The sequence below is a fragment of the Chiloscyllium plagiosum genome, chromosome 2, assembly GCF_004010195.1.
Source record: "Chiloscyllium plagiosum isolate BGI_BamShark_2017 chromosome 2, ASM401019v2, whole genome shotgun sequence".
Taxonomy (NCBI): domain Eukaryota; kingdom Metazoa; phylum Chordata; class Chondrichthyes; order Orectolobiformes; family Hemiscylliidae; genus Chiloscyllium; species Chiloscyllium plagiosum.
Window position 1 is genome coordinate 61,656,352 of NC_057711.1, and position 21,984 is coordinate 61,678,335.

General features: G+C 40.2%; 1 protein-coding gene across 5 annotated transcripts in view; it reads right to left on the reverse strand.

Moving 5' to 3' along the window:
* Positions 1-1,957: 1,957 nt before the first annotated feature.
* Positions 1,958-21,984, reverse strand: part of epb41l4a (erythrocyte membrane protein band 4.1 like 4A) — a 299,725-nt gene continuing 279,698 nt past the window's right edge. For 3 of the 5 annotated variants that reach the window (XM_043710609.1, XM_043710582.1, XM_043710590.1), the window contains 2 exons: positions 13,619-13,706; positions 1,958-4,649 (listed from right to left, as the gene is read on the reverse strand). In XM_043710609.1, coding sequence (XP_043566544.1) covers positions 4,521-4,649; positions 13,619-13,706 — 217 coding nt within the window. In that variant the 3' untranslated portion in view covers positions 1,958-4,520. Of the gene's footprint in view, positions 4,650-10,876; positions 11,088-13,618; positions 13,707-21,984 lie in introns of those variants that run through there. The other 2 variants (XM_043710618.1, XM_043710600.1) reach the window with 2 other exon arrangements.

Here is a 21,984-nt window from a genome sequence, read left to right on the forward strand (position 1 = left end):
ATGGAAGACTGTGGTCATCTTAACTGTTACAGGCAAATGGTGGCAACCTGCTCCAATTGGCTTTTGGTCTTCCTCCAAAAGGATACATACGTCTGCTGCTCCCTAACATGAGAGCTGCAGTCTTCAGGGGCACTGCTGGTAACTGAGGTTGAGAAAGTTGCTCCTTGGCATTGGGAGCTGTACTCAGGATAATGCCTTCTTCTAAGTTCTGCACTCTCTTCATCCTGCTGGTTTATCTAGTTATATCTGGCTGTATAGGATGCTGTAGCTGCCACTCCTCCTCGTGGTGCTGCCCTTGCTACTGAGGGTGCTGAGCCAGAGGATACAATATCTCTTCCTCCGAGATTCAGCCAACTTCAAATATGTGGACCCAACAGCATTTGCAATGGGCCCAGAGTAAGAAACACTTGCCTTCAGATGTGTCCAAACCACTGAAATAATGTGATATTAGGTTCACACACAAAGGGTTTAATCTGAAGCATTGGCCTTTTGCTACACAAGCACCTGACTATGGCTAACCTCCAGGTTTTCTCCAGGTCATTCCCAGCTTTCAATCCCAAAAACAAAAACTCTGGGTGCTGTAAGTGTGAAGTCCCTGTTGCACCAAATTAGTATTCTCAATCTCATGTTAAAATATCTTCATAGCTTTATACTTTTCTGACTCTACAATTTTCTCCAGCCTGACAACCTACAAGAACACTGCATTCCTCCAGTTGTAGTCTCTTGTCTATCCACATGTCCTCCACCTCAGCTTTTGTAGTGTTCAGTCATCCAGACCCAACCTCTGAAATTGACTCCCTAACTCATACATTTCTACTGTAAAAATATTCTTTAAAATGGGCTCTGACCATATTTAGTCAGCATATCTAGCGTTTCCTTCTTTTATTTTATTATTTAATTTGTGACTAAGTATTTTTCAGTAAAGTGCCTTGGTACATTTTTCTACATTAAAAGATACTGATATAAATGCCAGTGCTTAATTGAGATTAATCTTAATCATTTATTATGCAGTTCTTCATATTCGTTATGGTTGTGATTTGCTGAGTAACAAAATACAATTCTTAAAACACAGAAAATGCTGCAGAAATTCAGCAAGTCTGGCAACATAATTGGAGGGAGAAACAGAGTTAATGTTTTGAGTCCAGTATGACTCATCTACAGAACTGGGTTCTGACTAACCTTCAGTTTTGAAGAGGAGTCATTGATCCAAAAACAGTAACTCTGTTTCTCACTCCACAGACGCTGCCAGATCTGTTCAGTTTCTTTGACCTTCTCTGTGTTTGTTACATCTTTCTAGCATCTGCAATACTTTGCCTTTAAAATAAAATTCTTGTTCAGGCCAGTCACTCTATACTTTGGTTTCCTGCACAAAATGCGAACAGAATTGAAACACAATTCAGACCAATGAAACAAAGGTGCAATCACAGTTTCTACTTATTCTCCCCATTTTTAAAGCAGGCAATCTCTTTTCATAACATGATTCCAACGATGCATGGTGGAAGTACAAAGCAAGGAATTCCAAGGTCAGGTGCTCCAATAAAAGGGAGGAATGGTTCAGATAACATACAATGTGCATGGCAGCACAAGTCCAGTTATCCTTGTCGCTAATTCAGTATCTACATTTTGATGCTGTTTACAGGCAGAATTCTTCAAAAGCCCCAATCCAGACATCTCCATTTAAATTCAGCTTAATCAATGGCTAAAATTCTATTATACAACAAATTTGAAGAACCTAAGTTCTATTAGGCACAATTATGAAATGAACAATCAGTTAGAAACTTGGAAGGAAAGAGATGCATCTTGGACATATGTGTACGACTTGTCCCTCCAACCTGCCCTCAATAACATCACCAGCTCTTCCATGTGTTCAGCGCCAACACACATCAAGGAGGAGTTTGATTTTAATAATAAATTATAATTCATATAACAGATTTATGTAACACTTTTCATTGTTTAGTCTTGAATAAATTTTATTGTAAGGCTTCAAAACCAGTGGAAGCAGTCTTCAATCTTAGAACTCAGGTGCTAAGGAAGCAGATAAGTTGGTAAGAGCAAAACTATGAAATGGGAGGCAGTATAGCTAGATGTTATTGTTCAGTAACATCGGATCCATCATAGAAAAAAGTAATCAAGTTGATAGCTAGTTTAAGATACTTGATCTATGAGAAGTGGTTGAAAAGAAACAGACTAAAATACTTCAGATGGGCCTGGAATATTCTACTCTTTGCATTCAAAAGGAACTTGTAGATTTGTGACAGAACAAACAACACATATATAAGCAAACTGATATTGTTAAATACTCAGAAAAGATCTGTACAGAAGAGATCCGTCTTACAACCTGATTTATTTTCCTCTCCGCTAACCAAACTCAAAACAACATGCAAAATACATTACAACAATTACCATAAGTTCCAGTTTAATTTTCTGATATTAATCTAACATATCATTGCCTTGCATGTGGGTATTCTGTTTGACAGCCCTTTCAATCCCAGCAACTCTACAAATTACAAATCATCCTTACATTTCTGAAGTACTAGTAGTAGTCATTATGATTATATAGAGAATCAAAACAGGATTGGCAACAGAAAGTGATCACAATTGAGAATTGCATTGCATAGAAAATACTGACATCTTATTGCAAGAATGAGAGTTGCTTTGTATTTAGTCAAAATGGGCATCAGTTTTCTGTGGGTTTTGAGATTTGGATCCAATTAGTGGTATGTGCTAAATGGTCAGCACCACACATCAACTCTTATTAATAGGTAACAGGGATTAACACTGCTGTGTTAATTCACTCAAATCTCTATTAGATTTGCAACAGTTGGCTTGTAGTCTGCATTTTCTACACTGTTTTAGTTCAACTATATAGGATGTACAACACAGAAACAGACCATGCAGCCAAAATTATCTATGCTGGTATTGATACTCCTCAAAAGCCTCATCCCAGCCTATTCATCTAACTCCAACATCACAATCTTTTATTCCTTTATCTTGCATGTTTTGTCTAATTATCCTTTAAATAGATCTATACTTTTACTACTTCTTATGCTAACAAGTTCTGCATTCCAAACACTTTCTAAGTAAAAACATTTCTCCTGAGTTCCCATTAAATTCATTAATGACTACCTTATATTTATTGAATTCTGAAGGGGAGTCATTGAACTTAAAACATTAACTTTGTTTCTCTCTCCACAGATATTGTCAGACTTACTGAGTTGCTCCAGCACTTTCTGCTTTTAAATTTATTGTTCCTTTTTTTAATCTCCCTGACAAGTGGGCATCAATGGGACAGTATTAGCATTTTTAAATAAAGTCTTGTTTACAATATGGTTGTTACTTTTTTCTGAATTAAAAATGCAATCCAGGGCCAGATACGTTTCACTAAAAAAACAGTTTATCTGTTTTCATTTCTTTTTTCTGTTTGGTTTACTTTAAATATTTAACTATATTCACTGTGATCCTAAACAATTTAGATGGAAAAACAAATTTGCTGATTCCAATACCTAATGCCCAAACGACACTAACTTATATTCACTACACCTTTTAGAAGAAATATCTTACAACACTGTTAATGTCGCATCCATATGTACAAATATTTACAGAAGAGTGCACTGTATGCTTTCAGAAATATGCAAGAAATTCTGATCACATGTACAATGTAAAATAATTGATATTTCAGTGCACAGAAATTAGTATAGAGACTTAATAGAGATTAAGTACAGCAAAAATAAAGCAAATAGTTACATTCTGAACAAGTGAAGATGAATTATTGTCATCTAGCACTCAATTGTTCAGCATTTCTCTTACCTGGAAAAGCTTTAAAAGAAGTTAGTCACTTCATTTGAGTTTTAATTTAATGATGTATAAGATGTGATCTATTTTTTGCAAGCCCATTTATGAAGCACCTCATATAGATGGTATAATTTATATATTGACAGTACACTTGGAGATGGAAATAAAGCATTTTCATGGGAACAGTCTACTCAATACAGTAAAGGTAATACTTTTAAGGTGTACTGAAATAGCAAGAGCTATTCTTCCATAAGACATAAAACAATTTTTACTTGTTCATATCGTTGAGAAATGTAGAATGCAGTAAATGCAGTAGTTAAGCATGCCAGGATTAATTAAATTTTAAATGTTTTGTTTGCCCATGTACATTGATGATCAATGTTTTACAAACATTTCATTACATACCAAAGTGTAGAAAAAGCTTGTACACATGTTTTAGAAAATATATTTTCTTGGTCCCAAAGTCTGTTTTCAATATAATTTAGTGTTCAGTTACTTAACAGCATTTGACACATTGCTATAGAAAATCAAACTTTAAAAGAAAATTTGGAATATATAAATCCAGAAAATTATTTGATATCAATATAAAAAATGACGGTCATAAATTCCAGAAAGACAATCCAAGATACTAGCTTCAAAACAAATTGTCTCTCATGGTAATGCTATAGTAGAATTGTTCCTACATCATTGCATGCCCAAAGCTTTGCTCAATTGGTAAGTTAAAGGAGTCAGGTCTCAGTCTTGATCCGTGGTGTCTGCATAGTTCTCGAAGTTTTAACACTGAATTTTGAATCCCAGTCATCACTTGAAGTGTGTCTCTTTCCTTCTGTTGTACAACCTTCAGATTTATTTCGCTTCTGTTTACAAAGAAATTTTAAAAAAAGAATGCTTATTCATCTACTTATTAAACAGCAATTTTTACAGCACAAAATTGGAAATTCCTGCAGGATGTATCATAAATCATTGTGATCTGTAATCTCCTGGACTAGCATTTCCCATCAAGGTGAGTAACCTTGGTTCAATGAACAGTGCACAAGGGCATGCCTGAAATCAAGCAGACCTAAAAGTAAGGTGTCAGTCTAGTGAAACTACAACACAGACTACTTGCAGGTGAAACAGCATAAGCAGCTGTCACATCAGTCATTAATCATGATGGCATCAAACAATTCATGGGGGGGGGGAACGTTGTCTCACCATTAGCATCCTAATTCTCAAGAGATGCACTTTTGCATGGCAGCCCAAGAGACCAAGCTGAAGCATTTACAACCACCTTTAGCCAGACATATTAAATGAATGATCCATCCCTACTTCTTTCTGAGATCTGTACTATCACTGATGCCAGTCCTTAGCTAATTCAACTCATTCCACATGATGTTACAAAATCAATGACAGCATTGAATACAGCAAAGGCCATGGAACTCAACACATTCTATTTGTAGGGCTGAAGATCTGTGCTGGATACAACAGTGGTATCTAACACATACTAAATTATCCAGGTAGATCCATGCCACTCAGGATATATTATACCTGAGCATATTGGGAGCATGCCATAAACTGCTAAATAATAGGAAAGATGCTGGGCTAGCATGCAAGCCAGGAATGAATTTTTATAAAGTAGTAATTATGGAAAACATATTTTTAGTTATCCTATAGTAGACTAAATTAAGACAGAAGTGATCAAAGTTTACAAATAGTAAATTACCTATATTTTATATAGATATGGATATAATACAAATTTAAAAAGTAACAATAAATCTTTAATTAATTCATTGGTTATGCCGCTGTGAAAATATTGATGTGAATTTCTGCTTGTTTGAGACAATATCAACATTAGATACCCAAAGTCAGTATAAAGATAAAGGAATTTTAAGTGGAATATTTTATACTGACTTAAGAACATAAGACCAAAAGTCAGCTCTGAACACAAAACTGACCATAACTCCAGATTTTAAAACGTGAAACCGCTATGTTTGACCCTTCAAGAGAAAGCCTATCAGTGAAGGGAACCTTTGCTTGTGGGAGTATATCTAAGAATTTGATTTAAAGTGGGAATTCAACTTACACATATTTTTCAGTTTCAATTTTAAGTAACATTCAGATTCAAATCTTGAGCTTTAAGTTAAAATAATCTAACTAAATGGCAGTAACCAAATGGTGACAATTATCAATCAAACACCAGAAATCCTTTGTCTGAATGAGGTGCTTCCCGTGCACTGGACATAAAAAGTGACTAATTTTGAAAGAAAGGAAAGTGACAAATTAAATTTGCTTGGGTGTTGTGGTGCTATGGTAGTCCTGAATGTACTCCCTCTGGATTCAAGTCTCACCTGTCCCAGATATATTTCTTGATAAACAGACTGATTTTTTTTAAAAAAGTGATCAAAATTTTATCTCATAAAGTGATTTTTAAATCCCATGATCAGTGTGAAAGAGCTTTCACCTGAGTGAGACAGTGGCCTAGTGATTACACCTGGGAATGTGACTTCAGGAGGAAATTTGGTGCAGTTGGGGATAGAGCTGCTTCAAGTAAGGTTATTGCAAGAAGGAAAGTCTCCAGAGTGAGAGATAAATGGGAGGTGATAAAAGTTGTGGATCAAGAGGCCCATCTGCAGGGAGACCAGTAACAGAGAGAGACATCATGAACTACATGTGAGTGCAGGGAGAGAGCTGATTGGTAGATAGGATTGTCAGGTATTTCTAATCTTAATCGTAAACAAATTCTTTAGTTTGCATTGAGCTCTTTAGTCCTTTCTCTCTTTATTTTAAAAGTAGCTTCGTAAGTATAAGATTGATACAATTTATAAAATATAGAATGAAGTGGAAAGAGTGGAGATATTAGAGTAATTAATAAATTACACAAAATACAATAGTGATGGCAGGACCACGAGCTGCTGCTGCAGCATGTGGGATCTGCTAGAGGCTGAGGTGATTCTGTAGTAAGTGTTTGCAGCTTGAAGGATTTCAGATCTGAATTGAGGAGGTAGAATCTGAACTGCAGACGTTGCGCTACATCAGGGAGGAAACTTACCTGGAATCTTTGCTCCCAGGAGGTGGTCACCCCCCTCAAATTAATCACTTCAAATTTGATCAGGGAGAAGAGACAGATATGGAGACCTGGAGGTAACGTTAGAAGAGCCTAGGCCACTACAATTGTCCACCAGTTATGAGGTTCTTGCAGGCTGTGTGGCCAAGAGAAGGGCATGCAGGGAGGATGAATGAACTGTTGATGGCACTGTGATACAGGGAGCCATTCATGTGGAGGGATGCAATAGGAATGGAGTGGTGATTAGGGACAGTATACTTATAGGGATTGTTATTGTTTTCTGTAGCCATAAGTGGAAGTCCCAAAGTGTGCTACCTGCCTGGGTGCCATGGTTAAGCAAATTTACTCACATGTGGGGAGGAACTGGGAGTGAAAGAGGAATTATTCATTTGTTGTCATTTACATTGGTACCAATGACTTTGCTGGAACTAGAAAGACAGTTCTGTTGAAAGAGTTTGAACAGCCAGGAGCTACGTTAAAAAGCAGAAACTCCAAACTAATAATCTCTGGATTACTATCTGAGCCATGGACAAATGGAATGGGGTAAATAAAGTCAAAGAGTTAAATGTGTAGCCCAGAATCTGGGGTGGGGCAAATAGAGTCAGAGAAATGTACAGCACGGAAACAGACTCTTCGGTCCAACTCGTCCATGTCAACCCAATCTAGTCCCAATTGCCAGCACCCGGCCCATATCCCTCCAAACCCTTCCTATTCATATACCCATCCAGATACCTCTTAAATGTTGCAATTGTACCAGCCTCCACCACATCCTCTGGCAGCTCATTCCATACCCGTACCACCCTCTGCGTGAAAAAGTTGCCCATTAGATCTCTTTTATATCTTACCCCTCTCGCCCTAAACCTATGCCCTGTAGTTCTGAAATCCCCCACCCCAGGGAAAAGACTTTGTCTATTTGTCCTATCCATGCCCCTCTATAAGGTCACCCCACAGCCTCCAGCACTCCAGGGAAAATAGCCCCAGCCTGTTCAACCTCTCCCTATAGCTCAAATCCTCCAACCCTGGCAACATCCTTGTAGATCTTTTCTGAACCCTTTCAAGTTTCACAACATCTTTCCGATGGGAAGGAGACCAGAATTGCATGCAATATCCCAACGTGGCCTAACCAATGTCCTGTACAGCCACGATATGACTTCCCAACTCCTGTGGTCAATACTCTGACCAATAAAGGAAAGCATACCAAATGGTATAGGTTTCATTTCATGGTGTACGAACTGCATCTTTTTACTTTTGTGTTTTGAAAAGCTGGTGACTGAAATGAGAATGAACGTTTTTTTTAAAATGTGTTTGAAAGAGTGGCTGCTGTTTTGAAAGCAAGTCACTTGACACCCATTGTAGGCATCATGTAAATAACTGAACAAATGATTTGGAGATGCCGGTGTTGGACTGGGGTGTACAAAGTTAAAAATCACACAACATCAGGTTATAGTCCAACAGGTTTAATTGGAAGCACACGAGCTTTTGGAGCGACACTCCTTCATCAGGTGATAGATGAAGGAGCGTCGTTCCGAAAGCTAGTGTGCTTCCAATTAAACCTGTTGGACTATAACCTGGTGTTGTGTGATTTTTAACTTTATGTTTGAACAAAGCAATTGAAAAGGAATTCTTGTAATAGTTGTTGTAAACTGTGATAAGTTCCAGTCTTTTTCTGTGAGTACATGCCTCCTGTATCACTCACTAGCCAGTGGAAACAACCAGAGAAAGGTAACTGTAGCTCCGTACTGGTAGCAGAAAAGTCATAAGAATCATCTCAACAATAGCGTGTGGGAACAAAGACTACTAAGCTCTCTGTCCAGTCTCTCTCTCTATCCATAACACATTTAATCACGTCTGTTTATGTATGTAAGGGGGAACTTAGAGGGATTAGAGTTTTAATCAATAGTATTAAATGCCAATGGATTATAACTGTTTAACAGCTGTAGCTGAAGGTAAATTACTTGCCATAAATAGTGACTCTTGAACAGTATAGAAACCTGGTCCATGTCTTCTATCAATCTGGGTTGGAAATTCATGTAAATTGGGGATTGCTGTGTACTTTATAAAATCTTTACTTCTTGAGATGACCCTGGGAATAGCATGGGGCTTGTTTACAATGTCCTTACCAGTGAGTTGTAACAATGAGACACTGGCACCAGCACTGGAGTAGAAGGGAGCTAGTTCCAATGGGACAGGCTTCACTTGGAACTGTTTATGATCGGTGTCATGGCTAATCAAAATAGTAAGGATATACAGCATGCTTTAAACTTAAAAATGGGGGATGGTTCTGCAGAGGGGAACAATGGCAGCAAGATGCTATTTACATAATTTCACCAGCATGGGACACAAAAGGGCAGAATCTACAAATGTGAGAAAACAGCAGTCAATAAGGTCAAAGGATTTTAAAAATGTTAAAAGGTGAAAATAATGACTCATTACTTAAATGCATATAATATTTAGTACAAAACAACTGATTTAATGGCACAAATAAAGGTTCAAAATTAAGAGTGGGTTTGATATGGGGCAACTATTGACATTGTATTCTATGGAAACTAGTAAATGGTACTGTATTAACTTTTAAAGTCATTTTAGATATTTAAAATCAAATTATCCACAGATAGAGGACCAGGTGAATTTAGTAAAAATGTACATTTTGTTTTCACTTGCACTAATAAGACTATAATACAGAAGGATACCAATCTTATAGACATCAAGGAATGTCCTTTAGTGCAAGAAAAGTAAACAAATAAATAAATCTGCTGTACAATGCGTCAATTAGATTAGATTCCCTACAGTGCGGAAACAGGTCCTTCGGCCCAACAAGTCCATACCAACTCTCTGAAGAGTAACCCACCCAGACCTATTCCCCTACTCCCTACTAATGCACCTATCACTATGGGCAATTTAGCATGGCTGTGGGAGGAAACCAGAGCACCCAGAGGAAACCCACGCAGACACGGGGAGATTGTGCAAACTCCACACAGACGGGCGCCTGAGACAGGAATCGAGCCTGGGTCCCTGGTGCTGTGAGGCAGCAGTGCTAACCACTGAGCCATCATGCTGCCCTCATTGTACTGGTTCATGGAAGACTTTCAATTTATAATTATGCAAATAAATGAGAAGGAACTTGAACAATAATTTCACCTCAGAACCAAGGAAAATTTCAAGACTAATTTGCCACAGGATTGTAGAATGTGTCTAAAACAGAAACTCTATACCATTGTTCCAGTTTTGGGTGTTTTACATTAAGGAGGATATCAGTGCTTTGGTGCAGTAGAGATAAACCAATCTGGTAAAGCCAGTTAAAATTGAAACAAACACAGAGGAGGCTGGAGAAACTCAGCAAATCTGGCAGTATCTGTAGAGAAACCAGTAATGCTTCGAGTCTAGTATGACCCATCTTCAGAAGAGGGAAAAAGTGAGGACTGCAGATGCTGGAGGTCAGAGTCGAGATTGTGGTGCTGGAAAAGCGCAGTAGGTCAGGCAGCATCCAAGGAGCAGGCGAATTGACGTTTTGGGTATAAGCCCTTCACCAGGAATGTTCCTGTTGAATTCCTGATGAAGGGCTTATGTCCAAATGTTGATTCTCCTGCTCCTCGGATGCTGCCTGACTTGCTGTGCTTTTCCAGCAACACTCTCTCAACTCATCTTCAGAAGAGTCTTGTTTCAGATTTCCAGCAGTTTAAATTTAGATTTTTTTTTAAAAGGTAAATTTAGTAAAACTGATTTTACAGCCCACTGAGTTGATATCCAAATGATATAACTCTAGATCATGAATGTGCATCAAGTGCCCTATCAGAAACAATGCTCAAAATAGTACTGAAAACAAAAAATTCTGGAGATCACAGCATCCATGGAGAAAAAACAAAAACGTTTCAAGTCTCGATGACACTTCATCAGAATGTTCAAAGCAGAATGCATTTTTTTTAAACGGGAACTAGATCCACTGATTGAAAAAGACAAAGTTAGTAAATAAGGACAGGGTTTAAATTGAATGGCTCGATCTTTCAGAGTAATAACACAGTCTTAAAAGGTCGAATAGGCACCTTTAATACAGTAATGAATTGCATTCTCCAAACATAATTCTGGGTCATTTCTCTTATCCCAGATAACGTAAACAGACATTTGAAGAACCAGACGAGATAGCGACAAAAACATATTGACCATTGCTTCAGAAATTCCAAGTCCTCTCTACATGTTCAGACTTGGACTTCCTCTTCTTTCTGGCCAGAGTAAAAGTCAGACTTGATAACTGTTTCTACAACAACAAAAAAATAACTTATCACCTCTCTGGAAAACTCACAATATTTTCATGCTTTGACTATCTTTTAAACAAAACAGAAAAATGTGTCTGTTTCATTTTTGCAGTACAGTTATCAGGAATATTTTAGCATAGAACAAAATACCCTGGTAAAGCATTTCCCTCCAGCTTCAAGAGAAATGTAGCATTCTTCCAGAAACAATTTAGCATAATTTGAAGGAATCAAGAAATCAGATATCCTACATTAGATTTGAGTCGTTTCCCAGTTTGACTCCATTTTTTCTCCAAATACTAATGCATTATTAGTAAAATTGTGGCATCCAGTCTGCCATGGCCCACAGTGACTTTTTTCACACAATCTTCCATTCTTCATTTTATTATTTATGCAACTGGACTCACAGCGTCCATTTTGTACAATCGCATAACAGGAAAAATGAAAGTGTTCACTGTTGCCAACACTTTTCAATGTTTGCAGCACCAGTGCTGTATTTAAACCCCAGCGCCACAGCACTTCAGATGCTGCAAGCCAGGAACTAACCTTCACGCTGTGGTCCTGCGCTGTTACCGTCAAGGACATGGCACAGAGAGGCAGGTTAGCGCATCAGTACACTGACAGGAATCCAGATGTCATGTGGATATGTGAGCATTGCTTTTTCCTGTTGACTATCAAATGAGGCTATGCCGTCAGCCTCAGCCAGCCTGGACTGTAACAGCAGCTCAGGCCAGAGCAGTGTCTGAGGTGAAACACAATACACAGGTTAATGATCTTCTACACTTGGCAAGACTAAGCATCGCTAATCTGTCTGCTACTTTACACTTCCAGGACTGCCACTTACCCTAACTCTAAGACACTTCTCACCAAAGCTGATGGGCGACAACTCGGGCTACCACACACATCATGTGCTCTCAACAACTCTCACCATGCTTATCCTCCCAAACCAGTAACCAGTCCTGTGGTCTTTACTTCTTACTCACTCACTGTGGATAGCTCACCACCTCTCCTGCCCTTGCGTCACCACTAACAGCTCTCCCATTCAATTCCATCAGCGTCAATCCTTTTCTTTGGCCCCTACTGGAAAACCTGGTCCAGCCCCTGACTGATGTTTCCACAGGATCCGACTGACCTAACTGTCATCGCTAGACTGAATGAACTGTACCTGCAGGGCTGACTGTTACCTCGTCACTGGATTAAGAAGATCCCCAGATCCTAGTTGGACCAAACTCCTGCCTGATCATGGTCAAGCCCTGGATTGTAAGCAGACAAGTCCCTTGACTGCCTGCGGTAGTATCTCCAAAGATACTGTGGTCCACAATGACTCCAATAAGTACTGGCCCCTTGTGTTTCAGACATTGCTATATGTTTAAGTTCCCTGCAATATGTTTGCCATATAAGCTGTTAACATTTGCTGGAGGTGTGACATTGACATAGCATGGTGCTGCACAATGACACATTCACTCCCTTAACTATTCAATGCTCTGAACTATGACAAGCTGCTTTCCTCTCCCTCTGGGACAAAAATTGATGCATCCAATGAGGCTGGCAGCCTTCGAGTAATTGCAGAGTGAGTCAGTGCTAAGAAATGAAGCTAAGAGTCATCAGATGCATCCTGTGGAGATGCAAGCAATGCATGAGTGGCCCTGGGTGCAAAGTGACCTATATTCATGTTCTCATTGCATGGATGATGGTTAATTGAGAATCATGAGTTTTACGTATTTTGAAGACTATTGAATGTAGCCCCTGTCAGTCTGCATACATATATAAGTCATGATTCAGAGATGCCGGTGTTGGACTGGGGTGTACAAAGTTAAAAATCACACCACACCAGGTTATAGTCCAACAGGTTTAATTGGAAGCACACTAGCTTTCGGAAAGACGCTCACAATCACCTGATGAAGGAGCGTCGCTCCGAAAGCTAGTGTGCTTCCAATTAAACTTGTTGGACTATAACCTGGTGTTGTGTGATTTTTAACTACATATATTAGGGCTTCTACTCCCTCAGCACACATATATAAAACAAAATGTCCTGATTATTCCAAAGTACACAAGGTTAATACCCAACTCTGCCATCTTTAACTGGTCCCCAATGTATGTTACTTATTTGACTAGGGTTATTTAAGTAAGGCTAACTTTTGGTGATGATTGATATGGTAAAACCATGATTGAATATTCCTGTACCAGCTTAAACAACAGCACATCATATTCCAGCCAGACTTCAGGAAATTAAAATGAAAGTATTACATTGACAGGAATTCTGTTCATCATTTTCCTAGCGTCTGTTCACAGTGTGGAATCTCTTTCACCTGGAACATGCCGCAAACTTGCACTCAAACATTAATTGTGCTTGTGTGGAAAATAATAGTTTTTGTCCAAATTCTCAATCATTGCTGATGAAAAATGGGACACTTTTCAACATTGTCTCTACATTCTGGAACTTGCTCAATGCTGCCAAAAGTTTCTTCACTATGACTTGCTCAAAGACATCACACAGTTTTGTTAATTTGGTTTTAATGGTTTGAACTAAGCTTACTTGATTTAATGTTGAAGACGATCCCTGACGGTCCTGAGCATCTGAAGCACGGGTCACAGGCAGTGGTGGCACCAGATCAGTCCTGGCACTGAAAGAAAGTGGAGAAGTCAACATTATTTCATCTTATCTTGTGAAGAAGTGCAATTTCTATGAATACTGCCATTGGCCAATAATCAAATTAGCTTTGTTACAATGCCACAACTATCACAAATACCTCAGTGTATATGAAATGATGCAGTGTTTACAGTCACCAAGAATTCAAAACCTAATGACCTGCATCTTCTGCAAAGTGGAAATTAATGTCAGATTGCTTCTCCACTTTGACTTTTCTACGTCGTGGAGGTGCTGGTGTTGGACTAGGGTGGGCATAGTCAGAGGTCAAATGACACCAGGTTGTAGTCCAACAGGTTTACAGGTGTTTGAAATTCGGAGCATTGCTCCGAAAGCTTGTGATTTCAAATAAACCTGTTAGACTATAACCTGGTGTCATGTGACTTCTGACTTCGACTTTTCTACACACTTACACAACCCTGCATTTCTGACTGGGTCTTCCAAATCCAACTGCATCAGAAATATTTAGCAATAGTTGAATGAAAAGCTCCAATGTACTGAAGATAAGCTGCAACCCCTTTTTATCAGCACGAGCTGCAGTAAAGTAAGTTTGAATATCCAACTCCAGTTTGAATGCTAGTGAATGGGCAGGGTCCTAGGATGGATGACGAGTGAGCTAAGTGGGTACAATGAAAAGTGGACGAGTGATCATTAGCTGGATGTAGGAAATGGTAAAATGCCAAACTGATGATTTGTGTTCTTTGGTTGTTGAGGTCTAAGAAAATAAGCTTGATTCTACATCAACTATGCTGTCTCCAATATAAAAACAAAACAAAATGCTGGATATGCTCAGCTGGCCTGGTAGCATCTGTGTACAGACAAATAAAGTTTATATTTTATGTTTAAAGATTCATCTTAGATTCTTTGAACTCAAGATGTTAACTCTGTTAATGTCTCCACAGATGCTACCTGACCTGCAATGTTTCTCCAGCATTTTCTATTTTTATTCCAAGTTTCCAACATCCCTAGTACTTTGCTTTTATTTGAGTGTGCTATCCGGAGCCTAGATTTACTTACTGCTGACAGGATAGTTAATTCCTGAGGAAAATATTTGATTTGTCACAAGTATCCATCACCGTTAAAAAAATAAAGTTCACACATGTGCACAAAATGAAGAGCAAACAGTTACAATCAATGTCCCCAAAAGTACCATCACCGTCACTGGATAGGTCCTGTCCCACTGACAGGACAGACCAACCAAGCTGGCAGCATAATGGTAGAAAGTGGGAAGGAGTTGCCCTGAGAATCCTCAACATTGACTGTGGAACTCTTGAAATCTCATGCTATCAGATCAAACATGGGCAGAGAACCTCCTGCTGATTACCACCTACTCCCAATTGGTTTATGAATTATCTTCACCGTTGAACAAAAATAGAGGCAAGAATGCAAAATGTACATGGATGAATGATTTCAATGTCTATCTCATAATGTGCCTTGAAAACACCACTACTGAACCAGGTGATTCCCCAAGGAATAACTGTTTGATTGGGTCTACAGAAAGTAGTGAGGGAATTAACAGGAAGAGAAAACATACTTGATCATGTCCTCAGCAATCTGCCGGCCACAGATGAATTCATCCACAAAAGTATCAGGAAGAATAACCACCCTACATTCCTTGTGAAGACAAAGTCCTGTCTTCGCGTAGAGAATACCACACATTGTGTTGTGCTGCACGATCATGATGCTAAATGGAACAGACTTCAAACAGATCTAGCAACTCAGCACTGAGCATTCAAAAGGTGCTGTGGGCCATCAGCAGATGCAGAATCCTACTCCAACACAACACGCAACCAAGAAGATTGATGAGGGCAGAGTGGGAGACATTTTTTACGTTGGACTTGAGTCGAAAAGTATGGTGCTGGAATAGCACAGCAGGTCAGGCTGCATATGAAGTGCAGGAGAGTCAATGTTTCGCGCATAAGCCTTTCATCAGGAATTTGGAGGGAGAAAGGGGCTAAGAGATAATAGAAATGTGGGGGTGGGGCTGGGGGAAGGTAGATGGGAAGGCGATAGGTGGATGCAAGTGGTAGTAATTGTGATAGGTCAGTGGGGAGGATGGAGTAGATAGATGGGAAGGTAAATGGACCGGGACGACAGGTAAAGAGGGTGGTGCTGAGTTGGAGGGTTGGATCTGGGAAGAGGTGGGACGAGGGGAGATTTGGAAACTAGAGAAGCCTGAAACATCGACTCTCCTGCTCTTCGGATGCTGCCTGACCTGCTGTGCTTTTCCAGTGTCACATTTTTTGACTCTGACTCTCCAGTATCTACAGTCCTCACTTTCTCCTACTTTGGACTGGAGTAAAGCTTTGACAAGGTTCATATGGTAGACTAGATAGTACAGTTAGAACACATGGGATTCTGATTGGATATAAAATTGGCTTAATTGCAAGAGTCAGAGAATAAAGGTGGAGGCGTTTTTTTTTTGACTGGAGGCCTATGACCAGCGGTGTTCCACAGGACTCGGTGCTGGGTCCACTTTTGTTTATCAGTTATGTAAATGATTTAGATGAAAATATAGAAGGCAAGGTTATTAAGTTTGAGGATGACACCAAAATTGGTGGCATTGTGGACATCATTGAAGGTCATCTAAGATTATGTAGAGATTTTGACCAATTGGATCAATGGTCTGAAGACTGAAGATGGAATTTAATTCGGGTAAAGGTGAGGTATTGCATATTGGTAAAACAAACAAGGGCAGGACATATAATTAAAAGTAGGGCCTTGGGTAATGTTGTAGAATAGGGAGACCTAGCAGTTCAGGTACATAATTCTTTGAAGTTTGCAACATAAAAGGTAGTTAAGAAGGCATTTAGCACACTTGCATTCATTGCTCAGACCTTTGATATAGGAGTTGGGACATTATATTGAGCTTGTACAAGACGTTGGTGAGGCCTCTTCTGGAGTATTGTGTGCAGTTCTATTACCCTGTCAAAGGAAGGATATTATTAAGCTGGAAAGGATTCAAAGGAAATTTATCAGGGTGTTGTTGGGAATGGAGGGTTGGTTTATAAGGAAAGGCTAGGACTTTTTCACTGGAATGTAGGAAGTTGAGGGGTCACCTTTTAGACATTTATAAAATCATGAAGGGCATGGATAAGCTGAATGAAGGGCATAGATAAGGTGTCTTTTCCCTATTTTGGGGAATTTCAAGACTAGGGGGCATATTTGGCACAAAGGAAGAAGGTTATGGTTGTTGATGGTCAATCATCTCAGCTTCTCGACACTCTGCAAGAGTTCTTTAGGGTAGTGTCCTAGGCTCAATTATCTTTAGTTGCTGAATTAATTACCTTCTGTCTATGGTAGAATGAGAAGTGGGGATGTTCACTGATGATTGCACAATGTTTAATTCTGATTTGTGACACCTCAGATACTGAGCAGACCATGTCCAACTGCAGCAAGATCTAGACAACATTCAGGCTGTGTCTGACAAGTGGCAAGCAAAATTTATGCCACACAAATGCCAGGCATTAACCTTGTCTAATGGGAGAGAATTGAACTATGACCTATTGATATTTATTGGCATTACAATTGCTGAATCCCCCCACTATCAACAATGTGACCAAAGCTTTCCAGCTTCCCAATCCTTCTCAGCCAGAACCCTTCAGGTGGAGATCCACAAATACATAAGACAAGTGACTGATGACGTCAGGGTTGGCAATTATGTGACCACCTTTGAGTTACCTATGATCATGTCAACCAGATTGAGTGGGTGCTTTGGTTTGTGTTTCTGGATGTCTTTCCACAGGTGAAGAATCTCATTGATTACAAATTATCATAATTCCAGCACTCGCGGGTTAACCATCAGTATGTGCCAAATACTAGGTCTCCCACTCCATCAACGTGACTGGGTGTGCAATGACAGAAAGCATTTCTGCAGATAGATTCATAGAGTCATAGAGATGTACAGCACAGATCAGACCTTTTCATCCAACTCATCCATGCCGACCAGATATCCTAACTTAACCTAGTCCGATTTGCCAGCACTTTGTCCATATCCCTCCAAACCCTACCTATTTATATAGCCATCCAGATGCCTTTTAAATGCGGTAATTATACCAGCCTCCACCACTTCCTCTGGCAGCTCATTCCATAAATATATCACCCTCGCGTGAAAAAGTTGCCCCATTTAAATTTTTCCCCTCTCACCCTAAACCTGTGCCCTATAGTTCTGGAGTCCCCCATCCTGGGGAAAAGACCTTGTCTATTTACCCTATCCATGGCCGATCATGATTTTATAAATCTCTATAAGGTCACCACTCGGCCTTCAAATGCTCCAGGGAAAACAGTCCCAGCCCATTCAGCCTCTCCCGATAGCTCAAATCCTCCAACTCTTGGGCATAAGATTTCCACAGTGCATCCATAATGTTTCTGTTACTCTAATATCTCAGATATATTTGAACTGCTAGAAGATTTAAGGGATGGTTGGATGCCTTCTTCAAGCTAGGCTGATGATGTCCAACAAAAATCTGACCAATGAGGTTGAATAATGATTGTTGCAATGAATGTCATATAGTATGCCTTATGATCAAACTATCCATGTGCAGAAAGTATGTTTCCAGTGCCCAGACAGATCCAGAGGCAGCCTTCAGTACATACCAGCCAGGCTATCCAGACTAGTCATTATATGTTACACAGCATTGTGTAGCAGAGAAGTTTGGATTTCAGGGAGTAAGTAGATAAAGACGAGGAACCCAATGAGGGCAATACAGCACCAGTTTTTCTACTGTGTTGCCCCTGTTAGTAGATGGTTTACTGAAGGTATACCAGTGTATCAACATGTAAAGCAGATGCAACGGCTCCTCTTCCTGCCTTCACTAATGCCTCTGACACAGAACAGTCCTGCAATCAACCAACTACCTCGTGTAGATCACCCATTGGTCATTACCATTTCATGTTTTCCCATTTGTCTACCAGTTAATAAAATTATGACTTATCATCCAGCAAGCAAAAATAGGCAAGATTGGAACATAAGGAAAGATCAATAAATTCATGTGATCTATTGAAGAATAAAGTTAAACATCAGGTTATAGTCCAATAGGTTTAATTAAACGTACAAGTTTTCAGAGCAATGCACCTCTTGCCTGATGAAGTAGCAGCACTCCGAAAGCTTGTAGTTTCAAATAGACCTGCTGGACTATAACCTAGTGTCGTGTAATTTTGCCTACCCCAGTCCAACACCGGCACCTCCACATCATATTAAAGAACAGATATCTTACAATACAACACTTCTTCGTACACCCACATGCATACTCCTGTGCAACTATAAAGATTTTCTATTCCTCTTCTTACCTGTATCATTCAACTCTTGTAATATTGGCAGAACTACAGACAAACTGCTGAGATCACTACTCTGAATACTGAGGAGCTGCCGGACAACTTAGAGATTTTGAAGTGTATGAAATGTCCATAAAAGTTTCTTTCACCTGAACCTGTACAGAGCTAAATTCAGCCATCAGGTCACAGGGCAACATATAGGCTACTCAGTAAGAAGGTGGCAACAGGTGAGAAATGAAAGCACTCTGAGTGGTGTTCCCACTTTCATGTCCCCTTTTATGATTATCTTCTCATGAGAGTCTGTTTAAAGTGGCAAACACATTGACATTTAGAGAATGTAAGGCTAAGGCCATGTGTAAGAATTAGGCGTATTGTCACACATACTCAAGTTACAAAAGAACTGCAGTACAGTGAAAAGTGTACAAAGTCGCCAACACATGACAGCATCTTAGGTACAAAGTACCTGGGTACAAATGAAAGGTACAGCAAATAGAGAAAATAAAGGAAAAAAGTTACACTACATTTCAGATATACATTGTGCAAGTTAGGAAAATAAGAAATAAAGCTAAATAGATAGATAATACAGTGTTTCCAAAAGGGTGTCCAGAAGGACTCCTCCAGTTCCCAGCCAGTGCCAACTTTCGCTCTAGGCCCACTGGCCACTGTCCACGCTTTGCTCTGGGTCACTGACCATCCCAGCTCCATTCCAAATCACTGGCCATTCCCGCTCCATTCCTGGTCACTGACCATCCCTGCTCTATTCCGGATCGCTGGCCATTCCCACTCCATTCGGGGTCCCTGGCCATTCCCACTCCATTCCGGGTCGCTGGCTGTCCCTGCTCCATTTCTTTTCTAGACCATTAGCCGTCCCTCGCTCCGCTCTGGGCCTGTTGACCACCGTTCCCCCCTCCGTGGCTGCCACCCCCGCTCCGCTCTGGGCATCTTGCAGAAGAGGAAATGGATAGAAGTTGGTAAAAAAAAAACACAAGACAGAGAAAATAGCAAAAGGAACGTACGGAGCAGACATGTTCTGGCTGGAGTGTCCTACTCCGCCACCATTTTGGTGTGATTGCAGTATTTGATATTCAACCAAGCTGATGACTCAATACATATAGCAAGATACCACTGCAGTGTCCTGGATATGAGCCAACACATGGGTGGCACACTCATCTATTCTCTCTGCAATAATTGTCAGACAATTTTGTGTCAGTACATGATTCATTCTGTGCTGCTTCTCAATGATCCTCCCTTTCAGCAGTGGTGTATAGCAGAATAGAGTTGGAATAATGATTAGCTCTTGTTCAACAAGTAAAATTTGAACTCTGATGCAGACTCCACAAGCTGTCCCTACCACCTCCTGCTCTCACTCACTTGTGAAATGAGTCAGCAGGTGAAATCCCAGCTCTGTCTCACTGATGAGAGTGTGAGTAACTGTGCTGGGTGCGTGGTATACAATTCCTGTGACAATGAAAAATGATAATCCTCTTAAAGGTTTGTCATCCATGAGTTTCATGGATTCTTGCTGCATGTATGATGGTTGTGGTAAAGAGGGAATGTGTAAATTGGTCAAGGCCAGATAAGTGGCTATTGAGTGAACACATGTTAGTGCAATCACTCCAAACCTAAAGTACAGGGCTGTGCAGACATCTAGGAAGGGTGTGAGAACCTGAGACCATCCTCCACAGATTCCCATCAAACAATCTCTGAGGATGAACATGTTTTATGAATGTAATCAAGTCAACATAACAGAGGGTAGCACTGTGGCTCCGTGTAGCACTGATGCCTCACAGTGCCAGGGACCCAGGTTTGATTCCAGCCTCAGATGACTGTCTGTGTGGAGTTTGCACATTCTCCCCAGGTCTGCAAGGGTTTCCTCTGGATGCTCCAGTTTCCTCCCACAGTCTAAAGATGTGCAATTTTGGTGGATTGGCCATGATAGATTGCCCACTGTCTCCAGGATGTGCAGGCTTAGGTGGGTTAGCCATGGGAATTGTAGAGTTACAGGTATAAGATAGGGGGGTGGAATGTTCTTCAGAGAGTTGGTGTGGGCTTGATGGACTAAAAGACCAGGTTCCACACTCTATGGATTCTATGATTCTAACTGACTGTTTTGATGAAAGGTCATCAAATTGAAATGCTGACTCCATTTCTCTCCACATTGCAGTTGACCTGCTTATGACTTCCTGCATTTCTGTTTTTATTTCCAATCTCCAGAGTATTTTGCTTTTACATGACTGAGGGTTTTATAATTTGTGGGTCCCTGATCTCTAATTGTGACTGGAAAGTGGATTAGGAGATCCCTGTTTCTGATGGCCAAGCCAAAAAAATACGATTTTGAGCACTTCCTCCATGGAGGTTGTTTGAAGGGAATCTGTGGAGGATGGTCTCAGGTTATAGAGTCATAGAGATGTACAGCACAGAAACAGACCCTTCGGTCCAACCAGTCCATGCCGACTAGGTATCCCAACCCAATCGAGTCCCACCTGCCAGCACCCGGCCCATATCCCTCCAAACCCTTCCTCTTCATATACCCATCCAAATGCCTCTTAAATGCTGTAATTGTACCAGCCTCCATCACTTCCTCTGGCAGCTCATTCCATTCACGTACCACTGTCTGTGTGAAAACGTTGCCCCTTAAGTCTCTTTTATATCTTTTCCCTCTCACCCTAAACCTATGCCCCCTAGTTCTGGACTCCCCAACCTGAGGGAAAAGACTTTGCCTATTTACCCTATCCATGCCCCTCATAATTTTGTAAATCTCTATAAGGTCACCCCTCAGCCTCCGACGCTCCAGGGAAAACAGCCCCAGCCTGTTCAGCCGCTCCCTATAGCTCAAATCCTCCAACCTTGGCAACATCCTAGCAAATCTTTTCTGAACCCTTTCAAGTTTCACAACATCTTTCTGATAGGAAGGAGACCAGAATTGCATGCAATATTCCAACAGTGGCCTAACCAATGTCCTGTACAGCCGCAACATGACC